Raw genomic sequence first — 12,788 nt, 5'->3', positions numbered from 1 at the left:
GTAGTCTTATCAGTGGAACACCTGGGAGTCACTGAGTGACAGTGAAAAATGTAACCCTATAAAAACTGAGGTCATGAACAGTAACCTATATCTTTCTCCTGGCAATTTTCACAACAATCCAGTACTTTCATTTGACTCTTAATGAACCCTTTGTTGACTGTTCACTCAGTAAGTCTCTCTCTCTCTCTCAATTCAATTCAATTCAAGGGGCTTTATTGACATGGGAAACATGTGTTAACATTGCTAAAGTAAGTAAGGTAGATAATATACAAAAGTGAAATAAACAATAAAAAGGAACAGTAAACATTACACATACAGAAGTTTCAAAACAATAAAGACATTACAAATGTCATATTATGTATATATACAGTTTTGTAACAATGTACAAATGTTTAAAGTACACAAGGGAAAATAAATAAGCATAAATATGGGTTGTATTTACAATGGTGTTCTTCACTGGTTACCCTTTTCTCGTGGCAACAGGTCACAAATCTTGCTGCTGTGATGGCACACTGTGGGATTTCACCCAGTAGATATGGGAGTTTATCAAAATTGGGCTTGTTTTCAAATAATTTGTGGATCTGTGTAATCTGAGGGAAATATGTGTCTCTAATATGGTCATACATTGGGCAGGAGGTTCGGAAGTGCAGCTCAGTTTCCACCTCATTTTGTGGGCAGTGTGCACATAGCCTGTCTTCTCTTGAGAGCCATGTCTGCCTACGGCGGCCTTTCTCAATAGCAAGGTAATGCTCAATGAGTCTGTACATAGTCAAAGCTTTCCTTAAGTTTGGGTCAGTCACAGTGGTCAGGTATTCTGCCACTGTGTACTCTCTGTTTAGGGCCAAATAGCATTCTCTCTCTCTCTGTCTCTCTCATTTAGACAAGACACAATTTGAACACTTACAGTCCCCCAGTCCTTTGTCTCTTCACTATAAGGTTATCAGGTATAAAAGAAAGTGAAAGAGGCATGGTATCACACAGAGACTCACCTAAGTGTTTTCCATGTCACGTTTTATGTCACACAGGGGCATATTTGCTCTTAATCGTGATTGGGTTTTCCCTTAGTCAGCGAGATCAATCAGTACCATTGGGAGGCCTTTGATCCAGAGGACCAAAAGGCCAAAGGTCCTATAACTGACTCAGATGGCATTTATTAATGGTAGGCTACCATACTTATACACAGGCAGGCATTTGTCTCTGACCATGTAATTATGTAATTATGCATAATTTGTAGTTTATTACATAATACATGCCATTTAGCAGATGCTTTTATCCAAAGAGACTTACGGTCATGTGTGAATACATTTTATGTCTGTGTTGACCCGGGAATTGAACCCACTACCCTGGCATTACAAGCGCCATGCTCTATACTGAGCTACAAAGGAGCCCCAGTATAACCACCTATCTATTACATAAGAGCAAAGTTTTACGCATTGTTTAAATATTTTCACCCAATGTATCCAGGCCACAAGTGATTGTTATTTAAAGGTAATTTAGTTGCTAATCTAAAGTTGCCTAAACACATGAAAGAGAGGCCTAGGCTACCAGTCTGCCTCTTTTGCATGAAAGTCCCCATCCAGGCATTCTACTGATGACAGGGTGTGGTGAACTCAAGTGGCCAGTGTAGGGTATATAGTATGCCTACCTATGGATGCCTGACTGGCGAGCACCGAGGCGGTTAGGGCACCGGCCGAAGCCCCGTAAATCTTGGTGGCACCTTTGATAAGGTAGGGCGCTTGTTCTAACAGGCAGCTGGCCACTCCGATGTGATAAATCCCCAGGAACCCGCAGCCGGCGAACGACAGATTCCATTCCTTCGTTAGGTCGAACATACCGGGTGGACAGTCTTTAACGACCTACAAGTGTTGGTAATGCGCTTGTAATAATCACTCCAAAATGTTTACCCTTGGAGTCATTGACAAGTTCCCTTCATTACTGAATGTCAACAACAGTTCCGAAAGAGAACGGCTCAAACTAGCGCACACTACTCTGTCTACTTCTCTTGTGTAACGTACAAAGAGATGTATTGAGAATCGCCGGAGCGCTGACTTTCCATAACTTCCCGGTTCTAGAACAGGGCTGGTCTCGCCAATCGGAATAAGGAGGCTGAGTCTTGTTTCGGTGGAGCCACGCCCCCACATTATGCATCCGTAACACATGAGAGTGATGCATTCTATTGGTGTCTATTCTATTCCAATATATTCTGTTCAAATCTATATTTATTTCACCTGCCTGCTATTTGTGTGACAAGTCGAACTTCATTATTAACAGATTTGAGTCATTCAGGCTAACAACCGGAGCATTCCATTGGCTCATGATACCATTCACGTATATTGAAAAACCAAATCTGTTGATTTGATCTTCCAAGAACAACAGGCCTACCTGTATCATCTTGAATGCTTCATGTATGCTTGAAGGCATTCCTCTTCCGGCTACAGAAACTAGTGAGCACGCGCATACCCCGCCACAGCGAACTGGTGCTGATGCTGAGGAGGGGGCGCACGCATCACATGAGTGCATCCAATTACATCAATTTGCAACGATGTGATTGGCTGAAGCCTGAAGGTCAAGGCGTTCTTCGCTCGTGCACTATCACGTCCTAGCCAAGCCACACTATCGCTCACAAATCAAATCTAATTATAGCCTTTGAATTGATTACAAAGACATTTTCGTTTGGTGCCCGTTTTGAGGATGGTCGAGAGCGAGGCAGACATGCAAAGCACCCCGATAGAGTTTGTGACCAAATATGCCTACTTCGTGTTTGTTGGAGTGCGGCTCCCACCCTTCTGCAGAGGAAAGATGGAGCAGATCACCAACGTCTCCCTCAGATGTAGCGACATAGGGATTGTCACATATCCCAAGTCAGGTTAACAATATTAGCATGTGTTGATGCTATGCAATATATTAGTACAGTACCCTCACTACCCTGAGATGAAGCATGCTGTAGACTTGAGAATGCAGGGCTTAGGTGTATCAGTGGAGGATCCTCAGAGGAGGGAGGAGAGGACCATCCTACTCAGTAAATTTCATAAAAATAAAAATATTTAACAATTAAAAAGTTTTAGATAAAACTATACTAAAAATATTGATGTCACCAAATAACTGATTAAAACACACTGTTTTGCAATGGTCTGTAGCCTCAACAGCACTCTCTGGGGTAGCACCATGGTGTAGCCAGAGAACAGCTATTTTCCATCCTCCTCTGGGTACATTGACTTCCATGCAAAACCTAGGAGGCTCATGGTTCTCATCCCCTTCCATAATCTTACACCGTAATTTCAACAACTTCCGGAGGACGTCCTCCCAACCTATCAGAGCTCTTGCAGCATGAATTGACATGTTGTCCACCCAATCAAAGGATCAGAGAATGAATCTAGGATTGAAAGCTTAATCAAGCTAGCTAGCACTGCAGTACATCAAATGTGGTGAGTAGTTGACTTAAAGAGAGAGAAAGACAAAAGTTGAAGAGTTTTGAACAGAAGCAGCAGAGAGAGAGAGCTACAGTGCATTGCTTTGTCATTATGTGGGATTGTGTGTAGATTGATGAGGATTTTTTATTTTTAAAATCCATTTTAGAGTAAGGCTGTAAAGTAACAAAATGTGGAAAAATTCAAGGGGTCTGAATACTTTCTGAAGGCACTGTAGCTATATTTTGTTGTATATTTTTCACTTTCCCTTACTTAGCTTACTTAGCTAATGCAGCTAGCTGATTTAGCCTACTCAAATACCCGGCTCAAACAGAGAGGAATGCTATTTATGCTAAGTAGCTGGCTAGGGCTATCCAACACCGGAACTCTTCCAAGTCAAGGTAAGCTTTCGGTTTTATTATTTTATTGCCATTGGGCCCTGCTGGTGTAACTGCTTAACTTCTTGCTGTACACTGTACTACGTGATTATAGCGGGTTTACAAACGCGTTAGTTCTAGTAGCTATATTAACTATGATGTTAGCTAATATGGTGACAATGATGTAGGCTGTTGTCACGCCTTGGTCATTGTATTTTGTGTAAAACTGTTCGCTGCTCTGGCTCCCCAATGGTGGAACAAACTCCCTCACGACGCCAGGACAGCGGAGTCAATCACCACCTTCCGGAGACACCTGAGACCCCACCTCTTTAAGGAATACCTAGGATAGGATAAGTAATCCTTCTCACCCCCCTAAAAGATTTAGATGCACTATTGTAAAGTGGCTGTTCCACTGGATGTCATAAGGTGAATGCACCAATTTGTAAGTCGCTCTGGATAAGAGCGTCTGCTAAATGACTTAAATGTAATGTAACTGTAAATGTTTTTGTTATATGTTTGGGTTGGCCAGGGTGTGACATGGGTTTATATGTTGTTTTCGTATTGGGGTTTGTAGTATTTGGGATCGCGGCTGATTAGGGGTGTTGTTAGGCTTGGCTGCCTGAGGCGATTCTCAATCAGTCAGGTGCTTGTCGTTGTCTCTGATTGGGAACCGTATTTAGGGAGCCATAGTTTCGCTTTGTATTTCGTGGGTGTTTGTTCCTGTCTCTGTGTTGTAGTCACCAGATAGGCTGTAATTAGTTTCACGTTCCATTCTGTTGTTTTTGTATTTAGTTTCAGTTATTTAATGTACCGCGATTCTTTCATTAAAGTCATGAGTAACCTACACGCTGCATTTCGGTCCGACTCTCTTCTTTCAACAGACGAACGCCGTTACAGCTGTGTGTAACGGTTAGCGGTTATGGTATGAAGGTTTGGCTTGGAAAGGTTTTTTCGCTTGGTCACAGACAGCTATTGTGTTGTGCACTGAACTCTACGAGCGAAGGGAAAAGGTGAGAAGAGGAGAGTGCATAGATGCGAGAAGGAATTATACAACGAGCAAAGTGATGATGCTGTTCGTATGTGGCTACTATGTGTGTGCTGGTGATCAGCGGTGTATTCACTCGGCCGATTCTGTTGAAAAAGGTTTTTTAAATGGAAGCAAATGGGATGAAACGGTAATGAATCTACATGAATTGGTCCAATAGAAACTCTCGTTGGCAACTGTTTGGCCTAATGATTACACCCTAGATCAGCTACAGTAGATGCAGGCAAGAGTTTGCAAGGCGGTATTCAATGTGTCTGTCACCTTGATAACTCCAATTTGTCTCTCGACGTGTGTACTTACGCTATAAACTTTCATTCTTAGGCTAGGTTGTAGGAACCTCATGATGCGTATAGGGGAAATTAGAGTGGTAGCCTAAACCTATCGATGTTACATTGAGCTGGTTGAATTGAATATGAATGACTGTCCTCCCTAATCTTAAACAGCACCGACCGCCACTGGTGTAGGTCTATAGTTGCTTTAGAAAGACAATGTCCCGTGGCAGCTGCTCGGGTTGATGTTCTTTTGATCTTTACCTGAAGACAACTAATAGAAAGGCTTCAGAATGGCCAGTGAAATATGTGAAACATGTTTGTTGGCCAAAAAGGACTAGCCTGGCATTGGACAGTATTTGCATATTTCCCAGCGATCTTTGCCCAAACATAAAAAAATACATTGTAACTGTTCATTGAGGTTTGTTATGGGAACACCACAAAAATGCTGACACAATGGCAGAGTTGAACTGCCAAGCCTGACTCTTTTCTCTGTAAGTGTGCTTTAAAGGTCCACTGTGGAGTTTTTGTATGACCTGACCCATTTCAGATAGGTCGGAGAAGAAGGCTCTCCTCAACACTCCTGTCTTTGCCAACTGACAGGCACGCGGGGGGAGGGTTTGGAATTGAGATTGGTCAAGGTTTAGGAGTTGGGTCTTGTAATACTGTGTTCGTAACCAAGTGGGAGGTTGGAATTTACCAGTTATGAAATCGTAAATACCAGTTGGATTTATTCAAGTGCTTTGTACTCGTTGAAAAAAATGCTGATTGGCTAAAGCCATAAACTACAAATACAGCAATCATGCTTGTAATGAAATGATACAGTGTTCAAAAACCATATTAATAGATTGCTTTTAATAATAATGTTTTGTTGTTGCATGTAGCCCTTTACACTCATACCTGTATACGGGTGGAAAATGGCTGATTTGGGCACTGATAAATTCCTAAATTGGAGCATTGTGGCTGTATAGTAACATGCTGTACAGGATGTCAGACCTCAGGCTCTGCGCGTCACAACGCTGTATGGGTTTTGATTGACAGCCATTCTGAACTTGAGCACAGCGCGCGACTAGAAGTTCCCCCCATCCCTCCTGCTAATTGGACAACTTTTGCAAATATTTTGTTGCCTGAGTCAGGGAAATGCTGTAAATTAAGAGGACTCACTGTATTTTGAAAGATGAGACGTTGAGGATTGTCATAAATACTCCTTTAATTGTCATACAAGCAAGACGAACACCTGTAAGTCAAAATTGTGCACTTCACAATTCTATATCATAAAACACGCCAACAAGGCCAACGTTTATGATCATTGTGTTTGATGTACAGTTACAATATGACATGGCATTATACTCTGTGTTATTCTGAACAGAAGGAGCCTGTGTTTGACTACTGTGAAGAAAAGTTGCCGTGGCACACGCCTCTTAATGCACTCATGACTCCTATCCATGCGTACCAGAATGACTGTTTCCCTGAATTGCATTGGGAAAGCCTAACACTGTAATGTCCTATTGGCAATAGAACAGGCTTTCAAATGATGTCCACCTGACCCAGATTGCGATTTATAATGGAGCGTTTTTGGATTGCGTAAACAACAACAGTAATTGTCCGGTGGCGGGGGATGCAGGGTTGTGTTCCAAACAAAACAACTACAGGTGTGCTTGTCGTAGTTCCTCGACTGCACGGCTATGAGGTTAAAGAAAAGCACCTTATAGTTTAAGACTCTTTGAGTCATGAAGGCGCTTTGAAATGACTTAGGAAATGTGCACACTTTGGAGGGGTGCGTGGTTACTTGGATACACCAGTCTTCTCTCTCAAACCCTTGTCGTGTTTTTGTCTTATGTTGCACCTACACCACATTTTCCAGGAATATTCTTATCATGCCACGGAATATATACGGAGCGTAACAGTTCATCAACAAGACATGCGGCGTAAAGTACAGTAAATGTAAAAAATAATAATAATAATCTCTTTAAAACGGTGTAAGGTAAATATATTTTGCATTTGTACAATTATTTTTGATGTGATATGAAAGTAGAAGGCTTTATGATTTTAGACCCTTATCACAATTGAGATTGTTGGGGGGGTGCTGGAGATGACGAATACAAAGTGGATATGGTTTTATTTATTTCCCTTTAACATAGTTGCAGCCAACGGATCTTCTCAGTTACAAACAATTTTCTGCCGTCCATCTGTTTCACACAGTTATACAAACCAGTGACCTTTCAGTTAATGTCCCAACACTCTTAACTGCTAGGCTAACGCTAGAAACATAAAATGTGAAAAATATTGTGATTTGACATTTTGACTCTATCACCCTACACACAACTCATCTCTCTTATAATTATAATAACACTCTGGTTTTATATAGATTTTTTCATGGACCCAAATGTGATCTTATTAGACTCTATATTGTAAGTTTTGTACATCTTGTCCCCAGTAAAAGCTCAAAATATGCAGACAGGCATTCATTTTGTGGGACATGATGTCACGCCCTGGTCGAAGTATTTTGTGTTTATCTTCATTTATTTGGTCAGGCCAGGGTGTGACATGGGTTTTTGTATGTGGTGTGTAGGTAGTGGGATTGTAGCTTAGTGGGGTGTTCTAGGTAGGTCTATGGCTGTCTGAAGTGGTTCTCAATCAGAGGCAGGTGTTTATCGTTGTCTCTGATTGGGAACCATATTTAGGCAGCCATATTCTTTGGTTGTGTTGTGGGTGATTGTCCTGAGTGTCTTGATGTCCTTTGTGCTGTGTTAGTTGACACAAGTATAGGCTGTTTTCGTTTATTGTTTTGTAGTGGTTTTTTTTTGTATTGATTTGTGTTACGTTTGTCTGATTAAACATGGATCGCAATCTACACGCTGCAGTTTGGTCCGACTCTCCTTCACCATATGAAAACCGTTACACATGATGTGGCCTGTCATTACTTCACAAGCCTCACATGAAGCCAATACCAGTGAAGCAAGCTTCTGGAATACCTTGAGATTTCTATTTTATTTGAATGTGGTCAGTGCCACTGTGCTCTGTTCTGAGAGTTGGTTTCCAGTAAGACATCATGTGTTGGATGCATTGATTCTGTGGGACTTGATGATTCTGTGGGATTTTAATGTGGTGTGTCATTGCCTCTGGAGCTTATACGCACAATGACGGGTAACCAGGCTGCCTAGTATCTGATCTCTACTTCACGGAAAGAGTGTTAGTTTCCCTGTAAGAGAGTGTTCATGGAAACCAACTAGATCATTTGGGGTGTGAGGTTGGCATAGCTGTGAAATCTCTTGTCCTACGCTACTGTAGGGCAAGTCTCTGTCACAGACAGTAGGAGACACTTAAATAAATACATTGAGGAAGACAAGATTTGGAAAGAGATATACAGTTTGATAAATGTTTGCTAAATATCACACTATACTGGTTTAGTTTGGGCTGTGAATATCAATGACACAGCCTGGCCTAGACATTATACTGTTAGGCCTATAGCACTGAGTATTACTACTGTTCTGGAGTACCCTCAGCCTGGCCTAGACATTATACTGTTAGGCCTATAGCACTGAGTATTACTACTGTCCTGGAGTACCCTCAGCCTGGCCTAGACATGATACAGGTAGGCCTACAGCACTGAGTATTACTACTGTCCTGGAGTACCCTTAGCCTGGCCTAGACATTATACAGGTAGGCCTACAGCACTGAGTATTACTACTGTTCTGGAGTACCCTCAGCCTGGCCTAGACATTATACAGATAGACCTACAGCACTGAGTATTACTACTGTTCTGGAGTACCCTCAGCCTGGCCTAGACATTATACAGGTAGGCCTACAGCACTGAGTATTACTACTGTTCTGGAGTACCCTCAGCCTGGCCTAGACATTATACAGGTAGACCTACAGCACTGAGTATTACAACTGTTTTGGAGTACACTCAGCCTGGCCTAGACATTATACAGGTAGGTCTACAGCACTGAGTATTACTACTGTTCTGGAGTACCCTCAGCCTGGCCTAGACATTATACAGGTAGACCTACAGCACTGAGTATTACTACTGTTCTGGAGTACCCTCAGCCTGGCCTAGACATTATACAGGTAGGCCTACAGCACTGAGTATTACTACTGTTCTGGAGTACCCTCAGCCTGGCCTAGACATTATACAGGTAGACCTACAGCACTGAGTATTACTACTGTTCTGGAGTACCCTCAGCCTGGCCTAGACATTATACAGGTAGACCTACAGCACTGAGTATTACTACTGTTCTGGAGTACCCTCAGCCTGGCCTAGACATTATACAGGTAGGTCTACAGCACTGAGTATGCTTTTTGCGATGGCACTTTCAAAGTTCTTGACATTTTCTGGATTGACTGTACTTCATGTCTTAAAGTAATGATGGACTGTCATTTCTCTTTGCTTTTTGAGCTGTTCTTGTCATAATAAGGACTTTGTATTTGACCAAATAAGGATATCTTCTGTTTACCACCCCTACCTTGTCATAACACAACTGATTAGCTCAAGAAGGAAAGAAAATCCACAAATGAACAAGGCACACCTGTTAATTGAAATGCATTCCAGGTGACTACCTCATGAAGCTGGTTGAGAGAATGCCAAGAGTGTACAAAGCTGTCATCAAGGAAACGGATGGCTACTTTGAAGAATCTAAAATCTATTTTTATTTGTTTAACACTTTTTTTGGTTACTACATGATTCCATGTCTTATTTCATAGTTATGATATCTTCACTATTATTCTACAATGTAGAAAATAGTAAAAATAAAGAAAAACCCTTGAATGAGTAGGTGTGTCTAATCTTTTGACTACATATATATATAATTTGTATACTTTTTTTTGCCTGTTTTGCATGTTATTTTGGCATTAATACTTATCACATCCGTTTTCAAACAATGTAAAAAGAAAATCATTACAGAAATAAAAAATTCTACAATAATTATTATAAACAAGCAACAACAGACAAATCAAGAACAGAGAAACAGACATCACAGCATACAGACAGTACACACAAAAACAAAACCAACATGAAGCGAACATGAGAGCTGGAGGGTGGTGGAGGAGGCAAGAGATAGTAAAGGGTTAATACATGGGGTTAAGACACATGGGACAGTAATATAGTCCAGTAGGGCAGGAGTGATAGTTAGTCAATTTATAGCCAAGAGGAAGGTAGAATGCAGTGTTTGGTTTTCGCCAGGCATAATGGGACCCATGTCGTCCAAAACATTGACTCAAGTTTGCTAAAAATAAAGCATCTGGAAGATCATCAAGACTCTTGGAAGAATGTTCTATGGACAGATGATTCAAACGTATCACTTTTTGGACGACATGGGTCCCGTTATACCTGGCAAAAACCAAACACTGCATTCCACAGTAAGAACCTCATACCAACAGTCAAGCATGGTGGTATTAGTGTGATGGTTTGAGGATGCTTTGCTGCCTGAGGACCTTCACGACTTTCCTTAATAGAAGTAACCATGAATTCTGCTCTGTATCAGATGATTCTACAGGAGAATGTCAGGCCATCTGTCTGTGAGCTGAAACTGAAGCACAGCTGGGTCATGCAGCAAGACAATGATCCAAAACACACAATCAAGTCTACATGAGAATGACTAAAAAACAACTAATTTTAAGTTTTGGAATGGCCTGATCAAAGCCCAGATCTAATCCCAATTTAGATATTATGGCATGACTTGAAACGAGCGGGAAGAGTGGGCCAAGCTTCCTCCACAGTGACGTGAGAAACTGATCAACAACTACAGGAAGTCATTGCAGCTAAAGGTGGCACAACCAGTTATTGAATGTAAGGGGTAATTACTTTTTCACACAGGTGCATTGGGTGTTGCATAACTTTGTTTCTGACATAAATTAAGTGAGTATGTCGTTGTGTTATTTGTTCTGGTTCCCATTGTCTAATATTAGGTTTTGGTTGAAGATCTGATTTTTTTTCAATTATTTTTTTTACCTTTATTTAACCAGGCAAGTTAGTTAAGAACAAATTCTTATTTTCAATGACAGCCTGGAAACAGTGGGTTAAATGCCTGTTCAAGGGCAGAATGACAGATTTGTACCTTGTCAGCTCGGGGGTTTGAACTCGCAACCTTCCAGTTACTAGTCCAACGCTCTAACCACTAGGCTACGCTGCCACCCCAATAACATTCAGTATAACAAAATATACTAAAGTAGAGAATTAAAAAGGGTGAAAATACTTTATATATACACTGCATGGCAAAAGTAGGTGGATACCCCTTCAAATGAGTGGATTCAGCTATTTCAGCTACATGTCATGCACGGATGCTACATTGGCTGCTTTATAATGTTTATACACTTGAGAGGTCTTCAGTCGAGACAGAGTTCGTCAAAGAACAGGAAGTTACCAAACCACAAGAAGATACATTTTTGGACGATAATCATAGCAAAAAATTAAATACTTCTCCATTTCATTTCCAGCTGTGTAAACACATTGATTCTTATTGCAAATAGGCTCAGAATAGATTATATTCAGAGCTTAAATGGACAAAATTATTAGTTACAGGAATCAGGACTAATAAAGTCAATGCAACTGCCTCGAGTACAAACGGTGGGCCTACCACATGGATGAGCATTCATCAAATTCCATGGCAGGTCCACACTGTAGGCTACACCCCAGTAAGCACGGACCGACACAGATGCTTTGTTTTGGTCCTGTCCAGACTGACTGTCTGTCTTTTTTTTGTTCCGTCCGGACCGGCCTTGATTTTAACATCTACAGACAGGACCAAATCTGAACCAATCATAGACATCTATGTTTCACAAGTACAGTAGAGTACAACAGTGTGTGTAATGTACTGTATTGTACCCTACTTTACTCTAATGTACTCTACTCAAGACATCTTTTCAACTTTTCAACTAATTCAGAACTGAAAATGAACCTAACTTCAACATCTGGGAAAATACATCTTTTAGACGTTTTGCTTACTGGGACTATTCTAGTTTCGATGGGGGGTATAGCAGAATATATCTTGCCTAAGGCGGCAGAATGACAGGGCCTGCACACAGCAATACTATACACATAGTGTACAAAACAGGAACACCTTCCTAATATTGAGTTGTCTCTTTGCACAACTTGGGGTAAGTTAAGCCACCTACAAATGTCTGTACTGAATTAAATATTACCACTACCTTTTTAAAACCATGTCTATCTTTATTTCCCAAACACAATTCAGTACAATCACAACATATTTGTTAATAATTTAAACATCTTTTAACACAGACTTAACGCCTAACATGCTGACCAGACCGGACACGTCGGGTGCGCGAGCATCGCAAAATAAATTTAGAAATCCATGTTATTCAATTATTGCACCCACACTGCTCGTGCGCGCCAACGAGCGTCTGCGACGCCAAGGGCTAAAATAGAAGTCGTTCCTATTTCTGACGCAGATCGCGCTGAAAGTCATCTCCTCATTGGTTTATAGAAGCAGGTACCTATCTCCTCATTGGTTATACCCACGTGGGTGATTGAAAGACAAACTTAGTTGCCGGTTGTCGTGGTAATACAATAAAAGTTTATATGCGATCACCATATAAGTTAAAAAATGAAAAAGCCTGGAAGGAGGAGAGATGACTAGAAATGAAACAGTTGGCTGTTTTATGTGTGGATTAATTGTCGGAGTAGAGGTCCTTGTGCATTTCAGGTAAAATAACAATATTTTTTTTTTTATCC

General features: G+C 41.0%; 1 protein-coding gene across 1 annotated transcript in view; it reads right to left on the bottom strand.

Annotated features, from left to right (window-relative positions):
* The window catches only part of LOC118392564 (patatin-like phospholipase domain-containing protein 2), a 16,578-nt gene extending 14,577 nt beyond the window's left edge, over window positions 1–2,001 (bottom strand). Inside the window, exon 1 of the mRNA XM_052460206.1 lies at window positions 1,646–2,001. Coding sequence (XP_052316166.1) covers window positions 1,646–1,832 — 187 coding nt within the window. The 5' untranslated portion in view covers window positions 1,833–2,001. The remainder of the gene's footprint in view (window positions 1–1,645) is intronic.
* Window positions 2,002–12,788: the final 10,787 nt, after the last annotated feature.

Source organism: Oncorhynchus keta, chromosome 13 (assembly GCF_023373465.1).
Source record: "Oncorhynchus keta strain PuntledgeMale-10-30-2019 chromosome 13, Oket_V2, whole genome shotgun sequence".
Taxonomy (NCBI): Eukaryota; Metazoa; Chordata; class Actinopteri; order Salmoniformes; family Salmonidae; genus Oncorhynchus; species Oncorhynchus keta.
The sequence above is the reverse complement of the archived record's forward strand: the minus strand, read 5'-3'. Positions and strand labels throughout refer to the sequence as shown.